Here is a 20906-nt window from a genome sequence, read left to right on the forward strand (position 1 = left end):
CCTAATTTGAAATGAGCAAATCTYTTGATTTGTTGGAGAGAAAAAAAACTTGCTTCTGCCAACAGAACAAAATCATCAATCTTTATTAAGCCCAGATGATTTCACCATGAAAGAGCAGGGTCGCTTGCTCAACCCCACTTTCAGTTAATGCTTTTCTCTATTTACAGAGCGATTAAATATAGGCTCTTCTTTTAGGGCACCTACTTCAGACTTGGGCAGGTTCAGCTTCTCCTTTTGTCTTCTAGKTCTCTGAACAGGCATCAGAGACGGCTTGTTAGTGCAGCAATCGTCCTTTTGACCACAAWGCAGGTCATGGGCTTCCCCTCTGTGGGCCTGATGTTCTGTCTGATTGTTACAACTGCCTTGCCATTTCTCCAATTGATGCTGTAGTTCAGCCCCAATAGCTGCCACAGGTGCAAAGTGTAAGATTAGCCGTCAAGGTTAAATTGGTGGCGCTTTTGTTATTAGGGTCACAAAAGCCTTGTTGTTTAGTCTTTGGTGCTTTAGTTAATTTCCTGCCCTTGATCAGGGCGTATCTGTTATCCGTGRTGTAGTAGAACATCATGTGTAGGTGGTGTACACAATGTCTCGGAACATGGAACAATGGTTATCAAGATGAGTTCATACAGTACCAACCAAAAAAAACAGCTTCTCAAAAGGCCTTTTGGTCTGTGTTTCCAGAAGAACTTCAGCCATATCGCCCCAACACAGACAACTTTAACACAGACATATTATCGCCCCAACACAGACAACTTTAACACAGACATACTATCGCCCCAACACAGACAACTTTAACACAGACATAATATCGCCCCAACACAGACAACTTACACACAGACATACTATCGCCCCAACACAGACAACTTTAACACAGACATAATATCGCCCCAACACAGACAACTTTAACACAGACATAATATCGCCCCAACACAGACAACTTTAACACAGACATAACTATCGCCCCAACACAGACAACTTTAACACAGACATAATATCGCCCCAACACAGACAACTTTAACACAGACATAATATCGCCCCAACACAGACATACACAATACTTTCCCAAGTGTGGAGTAGTATTGCCTATTTTCAGTAGAAACTTTCATTTTGAAGTAACTTCCTGTCTCTCTGTCTACAGTTGTTCGTGATTTTGCTGTTCTGGAGGACCACTGCCTGGCCCATAACCTCCAGGAGCAGGAGAGTAAGTACACTACCACACCTGAGGATGACCTGGAATCTGCTTTATGCTCCCATCACTAATGCTTTCAGGTCGTCTTGGCTGTTCCCAAAGCAGCGCCCTCTGGATGCAGACAGTCCGCTTTGTGCACAGTAAACCTCCTCCATCGATGTCTCCTTTACGTCTCATTATCTATAATAGTACTAACTATTTTAGGCAAACACATTGAGCTTTCCTTGCAGCATATGGCTATTTCATGTCAAGTATTCCAAGTACCACCCTTTTTTTGCTTTCTTTATGGGAATACAAACTATCAACATTTTCCATGCATTTGGAATTAGAAATGTCTGTAATGAAAACACAAATGGTCCCGTGTTCCCCCTGAAAATCTCATGTCTGACCCTAAACCTCAGCGTCAGTGGTAGCAGYCAGTAAGCAGCTGTAAAACACAGCTGCTAGTCTGCAGCCACAACAATGGCACACTGGTTCTGTGGTGGCTGTTAGCGGGCTGGGCCGGGCGTTTGCTCACTGTGTCTGGYGAACGTTATTAATGCCCGTCTGCAGTAGTACAACAAACCAGTCCAGTCTGGTCTCTCTCTGTCAGACTGGTCTYGTCTGGGTGGACGTTAGGCCAGCACAATCAGCTTAGCAGGGATTGGGGATGTCATCGGYGAAACGTTAGAGATTCTATGATTTTCCTTGAGAAACCTGTGTGTATGTCTGTGGTGTTTGTATCCCTGCATGAATTATTGATTGCGTGTTTGAATTAGGGATACATAGCCTAAAAATCATATRGATTTTGGTGAAAATTACAATATATATTGTGCATCGCCCGTATCAACAAAYATATAGTGGMAAYTGTTTTCTCTAAATAAGCGTTGTTGTAAAATACACTGCATTTCAAACAGTCAGCAARAATCTAATGAATTCAGGGCTTGTGAAGTTATACTTAGGCTAAATTTAAGCCTTCCACAACCATAAGACACACTAATAATTTAATTGTTTGGTCAAAATAGTTTAACCTGCTTTATTTTTTGCAATAATCCATGATCTGGTTTTCAAGTCTYTCTATGAAAATACCCTTTTTACAAACGGAACTAGAACCATGCATAATTAAGCAATAAGGCACGAGGGGGTGTGGTATATGGCCAATATACGACGGCTAAGGGCTGTTCTTATGCACGATGCAATGTGGAGTACCTGGATACAGCCTTTAGCCGTGGTATATTGGCCATATACCACAAACCCTCGAGGAGCCTTAATGCTATTATAATCTGGTTACCAATGTAATTCAAGCAGTAAAAATACATGTTTTGTCTTACCTGTGGTATATGGTCTGATATACCACGGCTGTCAGCCAATCASCATTCAGGACTCGAACCACRCAGTTTATAATCACTAATAATMACTAACTWGTTGTAGCAGGCATTATGCTATAGAACATTAACACACGTCTCATCAACAGTCTGTCAAGCCCACGTGCTAGTGATTAGCCAGCTAATCTTTATATTTCATGTTTAGCTAACTTGGATCTATTTGCTAGCCAACAAAGTTGAACAGTTTAATTGTTATGAACACACCCTTCTGTTTGTCTCCAACAGCTTGAAAAGCATGTTAGCCTGTCCACTTTGTTCTGATGTTGAAATCAAGTTGCCTACTTTATATCTGTTATACTTCTGTTTGTCTCCAACAGCTTGAAAAGCATGTTAGCCTGTCCACTTTGTCTGATGTTGAAATCAAGTTGCCTACTTTATTCTGTATACTTCTGTTTGTCTCCAACAGCTTGAAAAGCATGTTAGCCTGTCCACTTTGTTCTGATGTTGAAATCAAGTTGCCTACTTTATTCTGTATACTTCTGTTTGTCTCCAACAGCTTGAAAAGCATGTTAGCCTGTCCACTTTGTTCTGATTTTTGTTGAAATCAAGTGCTACTTTATTCTGTATACTTCTGTTTGTCTCCAACAGCTTGAAAATCATGTTAGCCTGTCCACTTTGTTCTGATGTTGAAATCAAGTTGCCTACTTTATTTCTCAGAATGAGAACAAGTTGCCAATTCCATATATATATATAATTGTGTTATGCTTATTGCACATTTCTAAAACAGACTAGACAGCTAGTATAAGTGTCTTTGGTTAAAATTGTGCTTAAAATGGTGCTAGTGGGACCCTCATGTGACTCACTGAGCGTTAATGGGCCAGAATCAATGTAAATTGATACTCGTTTTAGAGGTGTCTGCTCTGTGAAGTTTGAGTAGTTGAGCCATAAGGGTATCGTTAGAAAAGATGTCTCTTATTACAGTAAAATAATGTCTGTGTGTTTTGGTCCATATGAACGATTCTGTTAGACCAAACCTCAAATGCAAATAGCAAGTTGAAACCGCTTGTCAGGTAGTAAGATGTGATGGCTCAACCTTGTTGGCGTGAGAGGCAGGGGGAGGGGCTTGGTTGTGTGTAAACCACAGAGGAAGAGGTAAAGCGAGAGTGAAGTTAAAATCTTTCCAAAATAAAGCCAATGTGTTTCTATGGACTTAAGCTTGTCGTCTGCCTTCCTGCCTTTGGGACAACTACTTCCATTTGTTAGGACGGTGACGTGCATTGCGTCATTATATACAGATCTCTGGGGTAAATGGGAAGGTGCAGACAGGAGCGAAGGAGACGACCAAACATACAACGTGAGAAAAAGAGGAACTAAACTCTCAAAAAAATGGAAAACAACAAAACATTGACTCTTACGATATAGGCATTCGGAATATCTCGCAAAAACATACATTTAGAATGAATCAAATTCATTCGATATGTCGCCCAGCTTAGTTTGAGTATTTTTAGATGAATGTCATCTTTGCCATATCAGTTTCTTTGCGTCCGTCTGTGTTGTTGTTGTGAAGCCCCTCTTCACTGTTTCACTCAAAGCCTTCTATAACGGACATGTCATCTCACTGTAATTGGCTCCCTCCCAGTATTCCTTAGCTGTTGAGGTCAAAAGGTCACAACTCAGAATAGATGAAAGCCCATGCCTCTGAGGCCAGACATAAAAAGGTCTTTCTCTTACTTGTGCAAATAACATATCCATGCAACATGCAACTATTTCAACTATTTTACTGAGTTATAGTGTATATAAGGAAATCAGTGAATTGATATAAGTTTATTAGGGCCTACTCTATGGATTTCACATGACTGGGCAGGGGAATAGTCATGGGTGGGCTTTGAAAGGGCGTAGCCCCACCCACTTGGGGGCCAGGCCCAGCCAATRTGAATGAGTTTTTCTCCACACAAGGGCTTTATTAAAGACGGAAATACTCCTCAGTTTCATCAGCTGTCCAGGTMGCTGGTCTCAGATGATCCCGCAGGTGAAGAAGCCGGATGTGGAGGTCCTGAGCTTGCTTAGTTACACGTAGTGTGCGGTTGTGAGGCTGGATGTACGTACTGTCAAATTCTCTAAAATGACATCATTCCCTGGTCTTTGTAGTTGAAATTCACTGCTCGACTAAGGGATAAGAGGTAATTGTATGTGTGGGCTACAGAGATGAGGTTGTCATTGAAAAATCATATTAAATATTTGCTGTCCTCGTGAAACTGCCCTCTGTCACCGGTTGATTCTTGACTAGGGGAGGGGTGAGACTTGACTGGAGCAGGGCCATAGCGTAACGAATCCAGTGGAAACTGTCACCACATTAGGCCTATAAACTAGGGCTGATGTCTCTCCACCACATTAGGCCTATAAACTAGGGCTGATGTCTCTCCTCCACATTAGGCCTATAAACTAGGGCTGATGTCTCTCCACCACATTAGGCCTATAAACTAGGGTATTGTTAAGCCTCAATGATTTCTCTTATTGTCCAGCATCACTGTCTCATGCACTCTGTTGCACTCACATTGTCCAATGCCGTCTGGCCCTTTACGATGCCAGCCGCAGAGAACTGGAAGAATTAGTCCGTTCAGAAACTTCTGAGGCTACGCCAAGGTTGAGTAAACACCAGACCTTTATCTTGACTTCTTAGAAATACGGCCAACAGTCATTTGTTTCCCCCAGAGAAAAGAATAGCATTGAACGTAACAATATATTTTGTTTTCTGACGTATGTTTGCCCTCAATTTTGTGTGGCACCGAAAACCCACTGCACAATCGATCAGCGTCATCCTATAATCGATATGTCAGCCCATTAGTTTCCTTCATATAGCTGTGATTCACTGCCCCCCCCCCCCCCCCCCCGTTGTCGTCTCGCTATCTCAGAGTAGGAACTTTATGGAGCCTCTAGTAAATTGTTGCGTAATTTGGTACTTTTCACTTGGAACCTACCAGTGGATAAATAACCAGTCCAGTGGAGCTTAATGAGTAGCAAGGCTTTGAGTGATGCTCCTCCACCTATTTTGAGCGGGGAGTGCGTCAGCAGCGAGGATTTAGAACCTTCCCTGTCCAGCTCTTTGGTCTGTCTCATGCAATGGGGCCAGCCTTGGAATGGCAGCTCGTCATTAAGTTTCACCTGGGCTAGTTTGTCATGTCCTGACTCATTGAGCTTGGCTCTGTAACTTCAGGGCCGAAGCGTCCGTGTTTATATCCCTCGTCTCCTCCACAGTGTACACTAAACATGCTACTCGTCTTGTCCAAATGGATATCCAAATTTATGTTCAAAATAAACACCCTCTCGGCTCACTTGCATCCGAGACCTGCGGTTTAAAAGGCACCAAAACAAATTCAACTGGAGGGTTGTGAATGATGTCGTCCATTTTGTTCCTCAGCATTGTGGGTTGGCCGGATGACCTGTGAGAGAGTGAAGAAGAGATTCATGCCTTGGGTGTGTACTGATTCTGAGTGCTGTGTTTGTTGCTGTGTTTGTCCCCGCAGTCGAGAGCCACTTGGCGTCCAACGTCCACAAGAGCCGTCTGGTGCAGCAGGACGTAGCGTTGGCCAAGCAGCTGCAGGAAGAGGAGGACCGGAGGGCCAAGGCCAAGGCCCACAGACAGCACAGAGACATGTGAGTGAGATAATATTAACCACATCATTCCACCACACACTATGACCATGGCACAGCAGAAGCAATTTGGTCAGATGTGGGAGAAGACACAGACGCTGTAACGGGTATTTTCAGGGGAACCAAAAAGTTGAGCGGTCGTTGATAATATCAATCAAAGATGAATCCAGTTTTAATACAATAATTTTAATGAGACACCTTCAGAACAGAAGCATAGAAAATGTCTCTGGCCTCTTGGAGACGGCCGCTTTTTATAGTCCAGTCAGACAGTACCAAATTGTTAAAGGAATTTCATTCCTATATGTTCATCAACCTATTCAATTAAAACACTCTGCCCATTCATAAGAATTTGTAAGATACTTATCAGCATTAAATGGACAGAAACCAGTCTCAAAATCAATCAATCAATAGCGTTTATTCTCGAGAGTACTGACCATAGTACAATTTACATCAGGTTATATAATAAAGATGATGTCATAGGTTTTAAAATGTCCTTGCTCCTCTCGGATACAATGGCAATACAGTTCACAGCCTTCTTACATTGTCTGCCACCTGTTAAACAATCTACAACCAGCCCAAGGTCTCTCCCCTCCCTGGGTAGAGACAGAATGTCCTGTAAGGAACACATCATTCCAGCCTGGCTGATGATAACTCCATTCGTTTCTAACAAGGAACAGACAGTCCTTGTTTTAATTCTTGATTAAAATTACACACATTATATTCAGTATTATGATTATAATAAGATTCATACATCCATACAGTAACATAGTAGTATTCTGTTTAGTTATAATTCTACGTCAAATGTATACATAATTTAGTCATTATTCATAAAAATCCCATAACACAAATGTTCTCTAAACATCAGCCTGTACGAAGTACAAACATTAGACTGTGACTTTGCCAGCTGCTACAGAATCACGTTGTTCATAATGTCATCAATACTATAATATTCAGTGTGTCCTTGTGCCTTCAGTAACTGAAGTCAATCACTATCAAATGATATGAGAACAACCCATAACATTCAGTATCAAGTGTCGTGACCATCAACCAACACACATCAGTGTCACAAACAGAACACTGGAAATCATGTGTGTTGCAGAAAGGGAAAACGTGTGGATATGCTAAGCATTATGTGAATTACTCTTAACTTAATATGAACTTTATTCATCTTAAATATTCCCAGTACACACACACACACACATTCAGTGTGCTCTAGAGGCTCTAGAGACAGCGAAGGATATGTCATGGAGTCTCACAATCTAACTCACACCTTAACCTTAAAGATAGAGACCGCATAACTAGTGTGTTAGATTGTGAGTCTCCCTGACCTACCCTCTAGAGCCTAGGGTAGTACACTAAGTCATACTGTATTTTACATTAGGGCTGGGCTGTATACCGTATTTTACTATATACCGGTATTGATGCATGGTCCTGTTTGGGTTTTTACTTTACCTTCGATAATGGTATTTGTTCAAGCGTAACGTACATTTTTATAATTGAATCTGCTACTTGAGTTCTCACACAATACCACATAATGAGAAAGCAAAAACAGGTTTTAAGTCATTTTTGCAAATMTATTAAAAATACAACTGAAATATCACATTTACATAAGTATTCAGACCCTTTACTCAGTACTTTGTTGAAGAACCTTTGGCAGCGATTACAGCCTCAAGTCTTCTAAGGTATGACGCTTTACTTTTCTGCAAATCCTTTTAAACCCTGTCAGGTTGGATGGGGAGTGTCGCTGCACAGCTATTTTCAGGTCTCTCCAGAGATGTTCGATCGGGTTCAAGTCCGGACTCTGGCTGGGCCTCTCAAGGACATTCAGAGACTTGGCCCGAAGCCACTCCTGCGTTGTCTTGGCTGTGTGCTTAGGTTCGTTGTCCTGTTGGAAGGTGAACCTTCACCCCAGTCTGAGGTCCTGAGTGCTCTGGAGCAGGTTTTCATCAAGGATCTCTCTGTACTTTGCTATGTTCATCTTTCCCTTGATCCTAACAAGTCTCCTAGTCCCTGCTGCTGAAAAACAACCCCACAACATGATGCTGCCACCACCATGCTTCACCGTAGTGATGGTATTGGCCAGGTGATYAGCGGAGCCTGGTTTCCTCCTGACTTGACACTTGGCGTTCAGGCCAAAGAGTTTAATCTTGGTTTCATCAGACCAGATAATCTTGTTTCTCATGGTCTGAGAGTCCTTTAAGGTGCCTTTTGGCAAACTCCAAGCGGCTGTCATGTGCTTTTTACTGAGGAGTGGCTTCCGTCTGGCCACTCTACCATAAAGGCCTGAWGGTTGTCCTCCTGAAATGTTCTCCCATCTCTACAGAGGGACTCTAGAGCTCTTTCAGAGTGACCATCGGGTTCTTGGTCACCTCCCTGACCAAGGTCCTTCTCCCCTGATTGCTCAGTTTGGCTGTGCGGCCAGCTCTAGGACGAGTCCTTATATAGACAGGTGTGTGCCTTTCCAAACCATGTGCAATCATTTGAATTTACCACAGGTTGACTCCAATCAAGTTGTAAAAACGTCTTGACGATGATCAGTGGAAACAGGATGCACCTGAGCTCAATTTCGAGTCTCATAGCAAAGGGTCTTAATGCTTATGTAAATAAGGTTTTTCTGTTTTATMTTTCATACGTGTGCAAACATTTCAAGAAAACTGTTTTCACTTTGTCTTTATGGGGTATTGTGTGCAAATTGATGAGGAAACAATGTAATTTCATCCATTTTAGAATAGGGCTGTAACATAACAAAATGTGGTAACAGTGAAGGGGTCTGAATACTTTTGTTCAAAAGAAAAATGCTATTGCAACCTCTTTGCAATAAGGAATTGAGACAAATCTCAAGAGAAGTTTCAGGTGTTTTAATACCAAGGATACAGTCAGCTGAGTGCATACATTTAGAAAGGTCACAACACATGTTATACTCTWCCCTTATAGGCATCACCACCCCAAGCTATACATTGTATGACCTCAATGAGTTTCCCTCCTTTCCCCTGTGGAATGTCCATGGTCCCGGCTTTGTTTAGCCAGATGTCAGAATCACAATCCGTCCATCTTCTGTTCTGGGCCTGACCCTGCTCTCTGATCCTAGGCAATTTCCTCTTCTCRGATGAGGTCAACCTGTCTAAATGAGTATACACACCGTTTTATGGCCTAAACTCCATTTAATTCTCACAGTAATCATTCACTAAACAGGATACAAACTAACTACAGTTTATCTTGAGACGTGTTACATTTTAACAGAATCCATCATCACTCCAAATGCACTAACTCTTCCCTGGCATTTTCATTTGTTGTCATGTCAAACACTGTATTCACAGTGTCCACTAATATACTCTAACTATAGAATTATTATTATTATCWTTCTATTTCCATGATTCCAACAGTTCACACAAGTGTTTTGATCTAAATCTCAATTGCCACATTTGGTTAAAAAAATAAGCCCTAGATTGTTTACTACGTAGGGCTGCACGATATTGGCAATGTGGAAATGATCTCAAATGAGTGCAGGAAATGCAGAAATTGATTTTTAAAAATGCTGACATTTTTGGGGGGGTTGAAGTTGAATTGAACAGTATAAAACAATCAGAATGGAGAGAGACCTGTTMAAATCACTTAGAATGTATGTGTTGACACCCTGAGGTAATGCACTACTTATGAAGCAAATGTAGAAATAACATCGCCGTGCTCTATTATGCATATCCCCCCCCAACGCCACAGCCACATTTATACACCCCACACTATTCTGGAAATTGAGAGATTTGGGTGTCAGATGTYGAGGAAAAGGCTCCAGTCTTTCCTTCCCCAGTGTGTTTTTAGTCCGATATGCTGACACACTCAAGTCAGCCGCCCTCACGCTCGCTAGCAGCAGAGCAGCACCCCCAAGAGAAAGCCAGATGCTCCGCCGCCCATACAGCCTGGGCTAATGCCGATTTGGCATGCTAGAAGCTTCTGCTGTCATCCTCTCTGCCCAATACCCATCTCTACCTCGCTCTCTCTACCGATATTCCCTGGCACTCTCAGACGCCCATCACTTTTAGAATACACTAGGGCCTGTTCATAAACCATGATTTAAAAGACACCATCCTAGATCCCTCAAATTCAAATCTGGACCTCGGAGCCAGCAGCACAGTTTTTCCCCCCATTCTTCCCCTCTAATCAGGTACTGATTTTAGTGGTGTAATTCATTATCAAGTGGAACAGCAGTACTCCATACCTGGCAGGGTAAGATTGAAATAGCCCTATCCTAGATCAACACTCCTCCTCTGAGATAAACAACCTATTAGAACTGTATTACACTGGCTAAATCAGGATTCACGAAAACTGAAACAGGGATCGACTGTCTGAACTCGTCACGTTTTTTTGTTTTCTTTTGCAAAAAGTTTTGCTACCATGTACCCTAATGTACCCTGCAACATACATTTTCTAGCTACATTCTCTAACGGGGACATCTTCTAGCATCGCCTTCACAGTGGTGTCTCTTGTCTCATCACATTTTTCAAGGACACGTGGCTGGCTGCAGATGGAATCATTATCCGTTCTGAAATGTGTCAGGGTTTTCTACGATATGAGAACACCTACCTGGGCCAGAGACAGAGATGCTATCAGCCTAAGCACTTGATTAGAATCCTTGTGTTCAGTAGCCTTGTTACTGCCATCAGCGCTATGAAACAGGGTTGTTTGGCTGGAAATGCAGAGACAATTGTATCAGAGCATACTGTGTATATACTACCCATGCATACGTGATGCGTTTGTGTAGATGTTAGAGGGCGGCAGGTAGCCTAGCGGTTAGAGCGTTGGGCCAGGAACTGAAAGGTAGCTGTTTTGAATCCCGAGCCGACATGGAGAATTAAAAAAAATAATAATAATAATAATTATTGTGGAAGGAGAAGCAGGAACACAGTCTTGTCTCATACATTGGATTGAACATTGTTCTCATAAGCCACATTCTGAGATAAGTGACTTGATTTTAAACTAATTTGAGTTAACCAGAACCTTGGTCAGGGTACAAGTTTTGGGGCAGTTGTGTATCTACTTCTGATGGTGTTTTTCTCATCTTGTTTGTCTCCTACACACACACACACACACACACCTAGTGAGCGCAGTGACAATGAGATCGCCCAGGAGATTCAGGAGGAACTGGTCCGACAGGCCAAGCAGCAGCGGATGCAGGAGGAGAAGGATGCGGTAAGTGACACTACACCCCTCCCCCTCATCCCGCCTCAACCAGTCAACATGGGCATACCTCTTCCTCCCTCCAATCACAAACTGTAGTATCGATGGGTCACCATGGGCGGATCACCCGATTGGCTTATTGAAAACCACTACTGGTGTTACAGCCTGTACTTATTTTACTTTAGTGTTAGAAAGAATGTCTAGCCCAATGTTGACCTCATGTCTGGTGACATCAAATACTATACTGATCAAAAATATAAACACATGTAAAGTGTTGGTCCCATGTTTCAAGAGCTGAAATAAAAGATCCCAGAAATGTTCCATATGCACAAAAAGCTTATTTCTCTCAGCAATGTGTTTACATTCCTGTTGGTGAGCATTTCTCTTTTGCCAAGATTATCCATCCACCTGACAGGTGTGGCATATCAAGAAGCTGATTAAACAGCATGATCATTACACAGGTGCACCTTGTGCTGGGGGGGGGCAATAAAAGGCCACTCTAAAATGTGCAGTTTTGTCACACAACACAATGCCACAAATGTTTTGAGGGAGCGTGCAATTGGCATGTTGACTGCAGGAATGTCCACCAGAGCTGTTGCCAGAGAATTGAGGCGGTGCGGGGTGCCGAGGAGTATTTCTGTCCAAAGCCCTATAGACTCCCAGGGCCACCCATGGCTGTGTCCTTGCACAGTCATGTGAAATTCATAGATTAGGGCCTAATTCATATATTTAAATTTACTGATTGCCTTTTATGAACTGTAACTCAGTAAAATCTTTGAAATTGTTATGTTGCGTGTTATTTTTGTTCAGTATATATGAAATTTCAAATAGTTGAAATATTTAAACTCTTTGGGGCGACCTGACCAAATTCGCATAGAAATGTGAGTTATAGATCTGTCATTCTCATTGAAAGCAAGTCTAAGAAGTGGTACATCAGTTCTAAGTGAGCTATTTATATGCTTCCTGTTAAGTTTCGTTTTTACTTCTAACTTTCGGTTTTGTACACCAGCTGAAATTATAATATTTTTGGTTATTGAAAAGATTACCATCTAATCTTTCTCTACACGATACATTGTTTTGTCACATAAACAGAAATTAGGCCAACTATTTATTAGAATTTTAGCAACCAGGAAATGGTGAAGCAATTTCTAAAAATTGCACCTTTTAAATCTGTGCTTGATAGTCTACCTGGTTCAATGGAACCAATATAATAATCCCAACACTATAAACCCTCCATATTTGGCACTAGCCCAGGCAGGCTAACGCAAATGCTCAATTTATTTATAAGATTTCAAATTTGTATTTTAATCCAGGTCTGATTGGAATTGGCAGGCCTATTCTGCTGATTCCTCATACTTATTAAAACCTAGTCCTTTAAATTCCAGTCCTCGGGAAAACGTCTCAATCTAGGGTAAAAAAAACAAGTGAGGTGTCAMCAGTTTGGAGGGMTTTGTTTATTTGTGTGTGTGTGTGTCTCAATGCGTGTTTACAGGCCATTGCTCGTAAACTGCAGGAGAAAGAGAGGAAGGAGGAGAGGAAGCGACAGAAYCAGCTGGAGGCCAACTTTGAGGAGGAGTACTACGAGGATAATGGTACTGGCGCACCCCCTGTCTGGATATAGGATTATATTCCTGTTGGAGTGAGGGATTAGGATTATATTCCTGCTGGAGTTAGGATTATATTATTCTGTTGTTGGGGGATATAGGATTATATTCCTATTGGTTTGGGGATATAGCATTATATTCCTGTTGGCGTGAGGGATTAGGATTAGATTCCTGTTGGAGTGAGAGATTTAGGATTAGATTATTCTGTTGTCGGAGGGAAGGCTGTGGGATTATATATTATTCTGTTGTCGGAGGGAAGGCTGTGGGATTTATATTATTCTGTTGTCGAGGGAAGGCTGTGGGATTATATATTATTCTGTTTCGGAGGGAAGGCTGTGGGATTATATATTATTCTGTTGTCGGAGGGAAGGCTGTGGGATTATATATTATTCTGTTGTCGGAGGGAAGGCTGTGGATTATATATTATTCTGTTGTCGGAGGGAAGGCTGTGGGATTAATTATTCTGTTGTCGGAGGGAAGGCTGTGGGATTATATATTATTCTGTTGTCGGAGGGAGGGCTGTGGATTATATATTATTCTGTTGTCGGAGGGAAGGCTGTGGGATTATATATTATTCTGTTGTCAGAGGGAAGCCTGTGGGTTTATATATTATTCTGTGTCGGAGGGAAGGCTGTGGGATTATATATTATTCTGTTGTCGGAGGGAAGGCTGTGGGATTATATATTATTCTGTTGTCGGAGGGAAGGGTATGTGCCACTCTGGTTATGTGTAAGGGTGGAAGGGTGGGTTATCAAAATCAAATATAGGGGGGGTGTGTGTACGATGGTGTAGTGTGTTAGAATAGAGTTGATTTAGGATGAGGATTTAGGAGGGCTGTTTTAAGAAAATAGCTGACCTTGAGGTAGAGCGTGTGTGCGTAGGTACTGAGGAGTCATTTGTCATCTTGCTCCCTCCTCTCTGCCTATCTTACACACACACTGCAGTTCTGCTCGTTAGTGAGCTGAGGCGGTGCTTTGCAGGGCTGCGAGAGCAGCTTTGACTCAACTGTAGCAATAAGGCTCCATTTTAAACGGATAAATTAATAGAAGCTTGCCTGATGTCAGAACTTCAAGGAGCCTTTTGGCAGTTAATGTTTCTTCCATTGTGGTTTCCAGTCTCCCCATCCCCCTGCCTTAAAACAGTAAGACATTTTATTTTAATGTCTCATTGGAAAGCGATGGTGGATAATAAAATAAGTTAATGCAGAACCAGCTCTGGTGTCCACTAGTACATTCTAGTACCTTGATTCAACCCCATATTCACAGCGAAACTATTTGAATACTTTACCAGATTTATAAAATGAGTTGTGGTATTGAGTAGAAAGACTTCACTTTACAATAGAAATGAGTGAAAATGTCTGAATTCAGTGTGTTGTTTTGGAAACGGACTAGGCCTATAGGATCAGGACTGTTTTCTAAGTCAGATGACCTTTTTTTAACATGACCAAAGTATATATTTTTTATTGAGTCAGATGAACTCGTGGATACCATTTTTATGTCTCCGTGTCCTGTAGGAAGGAAGTTAGAGGTAGTTTTGCTAGCCAATGCTAACTAGCGTTAGCGCAATGACTGGAAGTCTATGGGTATCTGCTAGCATGCAGGCTGTAGTTACAGTATGTAGGTTAATATGAGCAGGGCTGAAGGGACAGTCACTGCTGTCAGGAATGTTCTAGTTTCCCCTCTGAGCGTTGGAATGAGCAGGGCTGAAGGGACAGTCACTGCTGTCAGGAATGTTCTGCCGTCATGTCTTTCCACACGAATCTCTTCTTTCCTAGGGAAAATCCTCTTCCTGTAGATGCATAACCAATCCAGGGCCATAGCCACAAAGTCTCTCAGAGTAGGAGGGCTGATCTTGGATCAGTTTTGCCTTTTTAGAGCACAATGAATAAGATTATATGGACACTGGGGGACCTGATCCTAGATCAGGACTCCTACTCTGAGAGGCTTTATGAATATGGCTAAAGCTGTATGTAGTACTACCTCACCCTGCTCTCTCATGTATTACTGTCTAGCTGGGCTGGCTTTAGAACCCAGGGCTCCCTCTGTATTACACAAACAAACATTCTCCCATGCTGCCGTGGGTGTGCTAGAGCTGGGACGATAAATCAAACAATTCTTCCACACCGACCCCTTTTCATGGACACTTTGCTCATATCGTTCATTACAATAAAAAGTTTGAAGTAAGTCTTCTAATATGGGTGGTTGTTGATGGGACATTTTTACAACTACATCATTTTAAAGTAGTAGTTTTAAGAGTAAAAAAATAAATAACTGTGGTGCACATTGTTATAATCGTATCGTCCAATTGATCGTTATTGTGATAATTCAGTCAATTTGTCGCAATATGGATTTTAATTTAAAATTTGTAATATCGCCCAGCTCTAGTGTGTACATGCCCCTCCACACACACACACACACACACTCTGCCACGTCTTATCTCGGGTGAGTCGTTTCCTCAGGCCCGTGTGATTGGCCACCCTTCTCAGGAAGTGACGGACGCTGCCATGTTTGTCTTCTCATTCAGAGAGAAACAGAGGTTGGTTTAACGTTCAGCTTCTGCAGATAAACCACTGGGGGAGAGCAAAGTGTGAAGAGAGGGAGGTGAGACAGAGGAAGGAAAGACATGTGTCTGGGTTTTGTTATTGAGAGAGAAAAGCAGGCCAGAGCATCATTTCCACACTTAACTGCTCAGTCGGCTTATAAAACCGACAGTTGACTGATGGAGAAGTAGTTGGCTATCTGCCATAATACAGAGAACAGCCCATTGTTGAGGGTTAGGGAGCATTTTAAATGATTATGTAATTAACAAGACATTAAGGACTAGGTGGTTTCTACCTGGCCTTTTATTTCAACATTTACAGAGTAGTTTCTGTTGATCAGATTAACCTCGACAGCTGCTGCTGGATGCCTGCCATTCCATTCGGCTGACACACACCTGTGTCCTTCACACACTGTTTGTTTTCACTCGAATGCAGGCCTGTGATTTGTCAGTGCATGTTAGGAAGGTTAACTGTGGCTGTAAAAGTTCATTTACATTTGAGTCATTTAACAGACACTCTTATCCAGAGCGACTTACAGTTAGTGAAATCATCTTCAGATAGCTAGGTGGGACAATCACATATTACAGTAGTTAGTATATTCAGATAGCTAGGTGGGACAATCACATATTACAGTAGTTAGTATAATCCTAGATAGCTAGAGATGGGGAACAATCATCATATACGGTAGTTAGTATAATTACAGATTAAGTTAGGACTGGGAACAAAATCAATATTAAAGTAAGTTTAGTATTAAATTCAGATGCTTGGTGGAACAATGCAATATTACAGTAGTTAGTATATTCAGATAGCTAGGTGGGACAATCACATATTACAGTAGTTAGTATATTCAGATAGCTAGGTGGGACAATCACATGAAGTCGGAAGTTTAAATGTATTTGGCTAAGGTATATGTAATCTCAGTTTTTCACAATTCCTGACATTTAATCCTAGTAACAATTCCCTGTCTTAGGTCAGTTAGGATCACCACTTTGTTTTAAGAATGTGACATGTCAGAATAATAGTAGAGAGAATGATTTATTTCAGCTTTTATTTATTTATTCACATTCCCAGTGGGTCAGAAGTTTACATACTCTCAATTAGTATTTGGTAGCATTGCCTTATAAATTGTTTAACTTGGGTCAAATGTTTCAGGTAGCTTCCCACAATAGGTTGGGTGAATTTTGGCCCATTCCTCCTGACAGAGCTCGTGTAACTGAGTCAGGTTTGTAGGCCTCCATGCTCGCACACCCTTTTTCAGTTCTGCCCACAAATTTTCTATGGGATTGAGGTCAGGGCTTTGTGTTGGCCACTCCAATACCTTGATTTTGTTGTCCTATAGCCATTTTGCCACAGCTTTGTAAGTWTGCTGGGGTCATTGTCCATTTGGAAGACCCATTTGCGACCAAGCTTTAACTTCCTGACTGATGTCTTGAGATATTGCTTCAATATATCCACATCATTTTCCTACCTCATGATGCCATCTATTTTGTGAAGTGCACCAGTCTCTCCTGCAGCGAAGCACCCCCACAACATGATYCTGCCACCCCCGTGCTTCACGGTTGGGATGGTGTTCTTCGGCTTGCAAGCGTCCGCCTTTTTGCTCCAAACATAACGATGGTCATTATGGCCAAACGGTTCTACTTTTGTTTCATCAGACCAGAGGACATCTCTCCAAAAAGTACAATCTTTGTCCCCATGTGCAGTTGCAAACCGTAGTCAGGCTTTTTTATGGCGGTTTTGGAGCAGTGGCTTCTTCCTTGCTGAGCGTAATTTCGATATAGGACTCGTTTTACTGTGGATATAGATACTTTTGTACCTGTTTCCTCCAGTATCTTCACAAGGTCCTTTCCTGCTGTTTTGGGATTGATTTGCACTTTTCGCACCAAATTACGTTAATCTCTAGGAGACAACGCGTCTCCTTCCTGAGCGGTATGACGGCTGCGTGGTCACTTGGTGTTTATACTTGCGTACTATTGTTTGTACAGATGAACGTGGTACCTTCAGGCATTTGGAAATTGTTCCCAAGGATGAACCAGACTTTGTGGAGGTCTACAATTTGTTTTCTGTTGTCTTGGCTGATTTCTTTTGATTTTCCCATGATGTCAAGCAAAGAGGCACTGAGTTTGAAGGTAGGCCTTGAAATACATCCACAGGTCCACCTCCAATAGGCTAATTGACATCATGTGAGTCAATCAGAAGCTTCTAAAGCCATGACATAATTTTCTGGAACTTTCTGACCCACTGGAATTGTGACCCACTGGAATTGTGATACCGTGAATTATAAGTGAAATAATCCTTAAACAATTGTTGGATAAATGACTTGTGTCATGCACAAAGTAGATGTCCTAACCGACTTGCCAAAACTATAGTTTGTTAAAACAAGGAATTTGTGGAGTGGTTGAAAAACGAGTTTTAATGACTCCAACCTAAGTGTTGGAGTCATTAGGAATTGTGAAAAACTGGGTTTAAATGTATTTGGCTAAGATGTATGTAAACTTCTGACTTCAACTGTATAACTAACCAACCCAGCTTCACTGACATCTCTGTTATTGTCTTGTTCCACCCATCCATGTCTTCCTTCCATCTCTTCATATCCATCCTCCCTCCCCTCAACCCAGCCATCCGAGCCTCTCTGGACCTGGATGAAAAACCCAGGCGGCCTGGTTCTAACTCTCTCTCTTCGGAGAGAGATGCTGTGGAGACTAGAACCAACTCTCTTTCCAGATACCCTGAGCACCATTTAGAGGGTAGGGGAGAGGGGAGAAGGGGCAGGCATGGAGACGCACACCCTGAGCACCACCACTCCAGTAGCAGGGGCAAACATGGGGACAGGTACCCCGACTACCACCACCCCACTGAGGGTAGAAGCAGAGGGAAGGAGGGCCAGAGGAGCAGAGACCACCAGGGGTCCCAGTCAACCTTCTTTGCAGACAACCATGAGCCCAGGAAACAGCGAGAGGAGGAGGGGGATAGGGTGGTCAGGAGGAAGGAGAGGCCCGCCCGGCCGCCCCCGCCGTCCCATATCCCTGTGAAGAGAGACGAGGCTTGGGACAGGGATAGAGAGAGACACCGGGAGTGGGAGAGAGAGGGGGAAAGAGACAGACGGAGAGAACCCAGGAGTGATGAGGAAATTGAGAGAGACGCACCAAGACAGGGAAGACACGGGGAGCGATTGAGAGACCAAGAGCATAGCCGAGACAAAGACAGACACCGAGAGAGAACCAAGAGCAAGGAGCGAGGTCTGGATGAAGTCCAGGACGAGCCCATCCCCAGTAGCCGCAGCAGGGCCTGGGACGGTGGTGGGGAGGAGGCCCCTGGCCCTGGGGATGATGAAGGGGGGGCCAGGGCCCGCCTGACGCTCCACTCTGGCCCCAGTGAGCTGTGTGAGGAGGCGGCGAGGAGGAGCCCCAGGATGGGGAGAGAGAGAGGGGAGAGGGGACACAGGGACCCTGGGGAGGGCCCCAGCACGGGCAAGGAGCGCTCCCATACTCACCCCGCTCCCAGGGAGCCAGGTACGGCCTAGCGCCGGGCCCGTGGCCGACCATTTGTGGGTGTGTTGTGTGTGTGGGTTCTTGATTGGCCCATGGCTGGGAGCTGCTGGTGGTGGTTTTGTCTCTCTAACTAAATAATCATTCATCAACAATCATTTTCCTCTTCGTCATCATCATCTTGGTGTAGCAGCTTTCAGTCATTATGGTGGAATTCCACAGTCAGTCACAATACAAGGCCCTGCTGCCAAAGGTCTCTGTGAAACAGTTGAATCAGGTGTGGGTGTGTGTGTGACAGAGCGCCCAGATAGAAATATACTTCGTAGAACAGACATGATTCTAGTATTGATCAGCTTCTATACATGACATTTCTTTCTGTAATGTTTTTACTGTTACACTCCAATTCTATTCCTCAAGGGCTTCTGTCGGCGTGCACTTTCATCCCTGTCTAGTCTACTCACCAGAACTGATCAAGTACTGGCATGGATTTGCCATCAATTTGTCCACACTTACCTACTCTGACCATAAATCAGACATTGATTAAAATAGCAGTGATTTAAACCTGTAGACACTGCAGCCCTAGAAGAATCAGAGTTGGGGATTCTGTGGTTCTCATCCACTCTAGTCTGGTGTTTCCTGGTCCTGGGGTCCCAAAAGGCTGCACGTCTTAGTTATTTATTCCTGATTCAAGTTAAAGGCTTGACGATTAGTTGAATCAGATGTGTAGTACTAGGGCAAAAATAAAAAAGTACACTCTTTTGGGTCCCCAGGAACAGCATTGGGGAAACACTGTTCCAGACTACAAACAGCTGTATTGACTATGTTGTGTGGCGCCCCCTGCAGGTCGTATCGTGCAAGGAGGACCAGGGGGTCGTGGAGCAGTGGTAATGGCAGGGAATTACGGACTCGGCGAGGCCACCCAGGGCATCACTAAGCTGGACCTGCGGGAGCAGGAGCTGCTGGACATGGAGGTGGCCCGGAAACTACAGGAGGAAGAGGTGAAGGTGAGAGTTATTAGGACAATATAACACCCTTATTAAAACATCATAAAACCCTTGGACAACATGGTAGCTAAAACTCTGTCCCATCGTTTAGTTAACATACGTAACATTCAGTAGACCTCAGCTTTGTTTTGTGCAGTTTCAGATGTCTGTGAGAAATGTTCCGGCTCAACAGTCACTTCCTATGTTATGTCATGATAGAGCCCAGGGAACAGAATGTTCTATGCTGAGGGAAAATATGACTCAATTGGTTCTTAATTATTTTTTGGTTCCAGGGAAGCAAGATGGACAAGCGTGCGGCCCAAGTGGCTCAGGATGAGGTGAGTAGACGGCCGGCTGCTTCTCTGTCTGGAACAGTCGTCACTGACCGACTCGCTTTCTCGCGCTCTCTTTCATTTTCTCTCATTCTCTTGCCCTGTCTCTCAAGTCTCAACTTTTGACACAGCAATGAAGCAAGGTGTGTAAAAGTTGTTTACATTTGTTAAATAAATAATGTCCCTTGGTCCATTCATTCCTTTTGGTCAGTGTTAACCTGGGTAATCAACTCTCACCACATCATGGTTATATCCYTGTGTGGCAGAAGCCATATGATGAAACACTATGTGTCTGAAAGGGCCAATCTCAGATTGGAGGAACAACATACCGTTACCCCGCCTCTTGTTTTAGTAAACAGCTGGAGAAATGGAGCCACTCTCAAATTCATTGGTAGAAAGTGTCTGTGTTTGTACTGTAACTGTATAGTAAACGTTGTATTGGTGTTGTCAGGAGACAGCCCTGCTGCTGTTGGAGCGGGAGWAGAATAACCACGTTGTATTGGTGTTGCCAGGAGATAGCCCYGCRGCTGARGGAGCGGGAGWAGAATAACCACGTTGTATTGGTGTTGTCAGGAGATAGCCCGGCCGCTGATGGAGCGGGAGTAGAATAACCACGTTGTATTGGTGTTGTCAGGAGATAGCCC

General features: G+C 43.1%; 1 protein-coding gene across 7 annotated transcripts in view; it reads left to right on the forward strand.

Annotated features, from left to right (window-relative positions):
* LOC111952493 (coiled-coil domain-containing protein 50) overlaps positions 1–20906 on the forward strand; it is a 29079-nt gene that overhangs the window by 4261 nt on the left and 3912 nt on the right. Inside the window, exons 2-9 of one of the 7 annotated variants that reach the window (XM_070435055.1) lie at positions 1139–1201; positions 6018–6147; positions 11238–11328; positions 12809–12908; positions 18078–18971; positions 19791–19945; positions 20224–20268; positions 20836–20900. In XM_070435055.1, the coding sequence (XP_070291156.1) occupies positions 1139–1201; positions 6018–6147; positions 11238–11328; positions 12809–12908; positions 18078–18971; positions 19791–19945; positions 20224–20268; positions 20836–20868 (1511 nt within the window). In that variant the 3' untranslated portion in view covers positions 20869–20900. The other 6 variants (XM_070435053.1, XM_070435054.1, XM_023971211.3 and 3 more) reach the window with 6 other exon arrangements.

Source organism: Salvelinus sp. IW2-2015, linkage group LG26, assembly GCF_002910315.2.
Source record: "Salvelinus sp. IW2-2015 linkage group LG26, ASM291031v2, whole genome shotgun sequence".
NCBI classification, from domain to species: Eukaryota; Metazoa; Chordata; class Actinopteri; order Salmoniformes; family Salmonidae; genus Salvelinus; species Salvelinus sp. IW2-2015.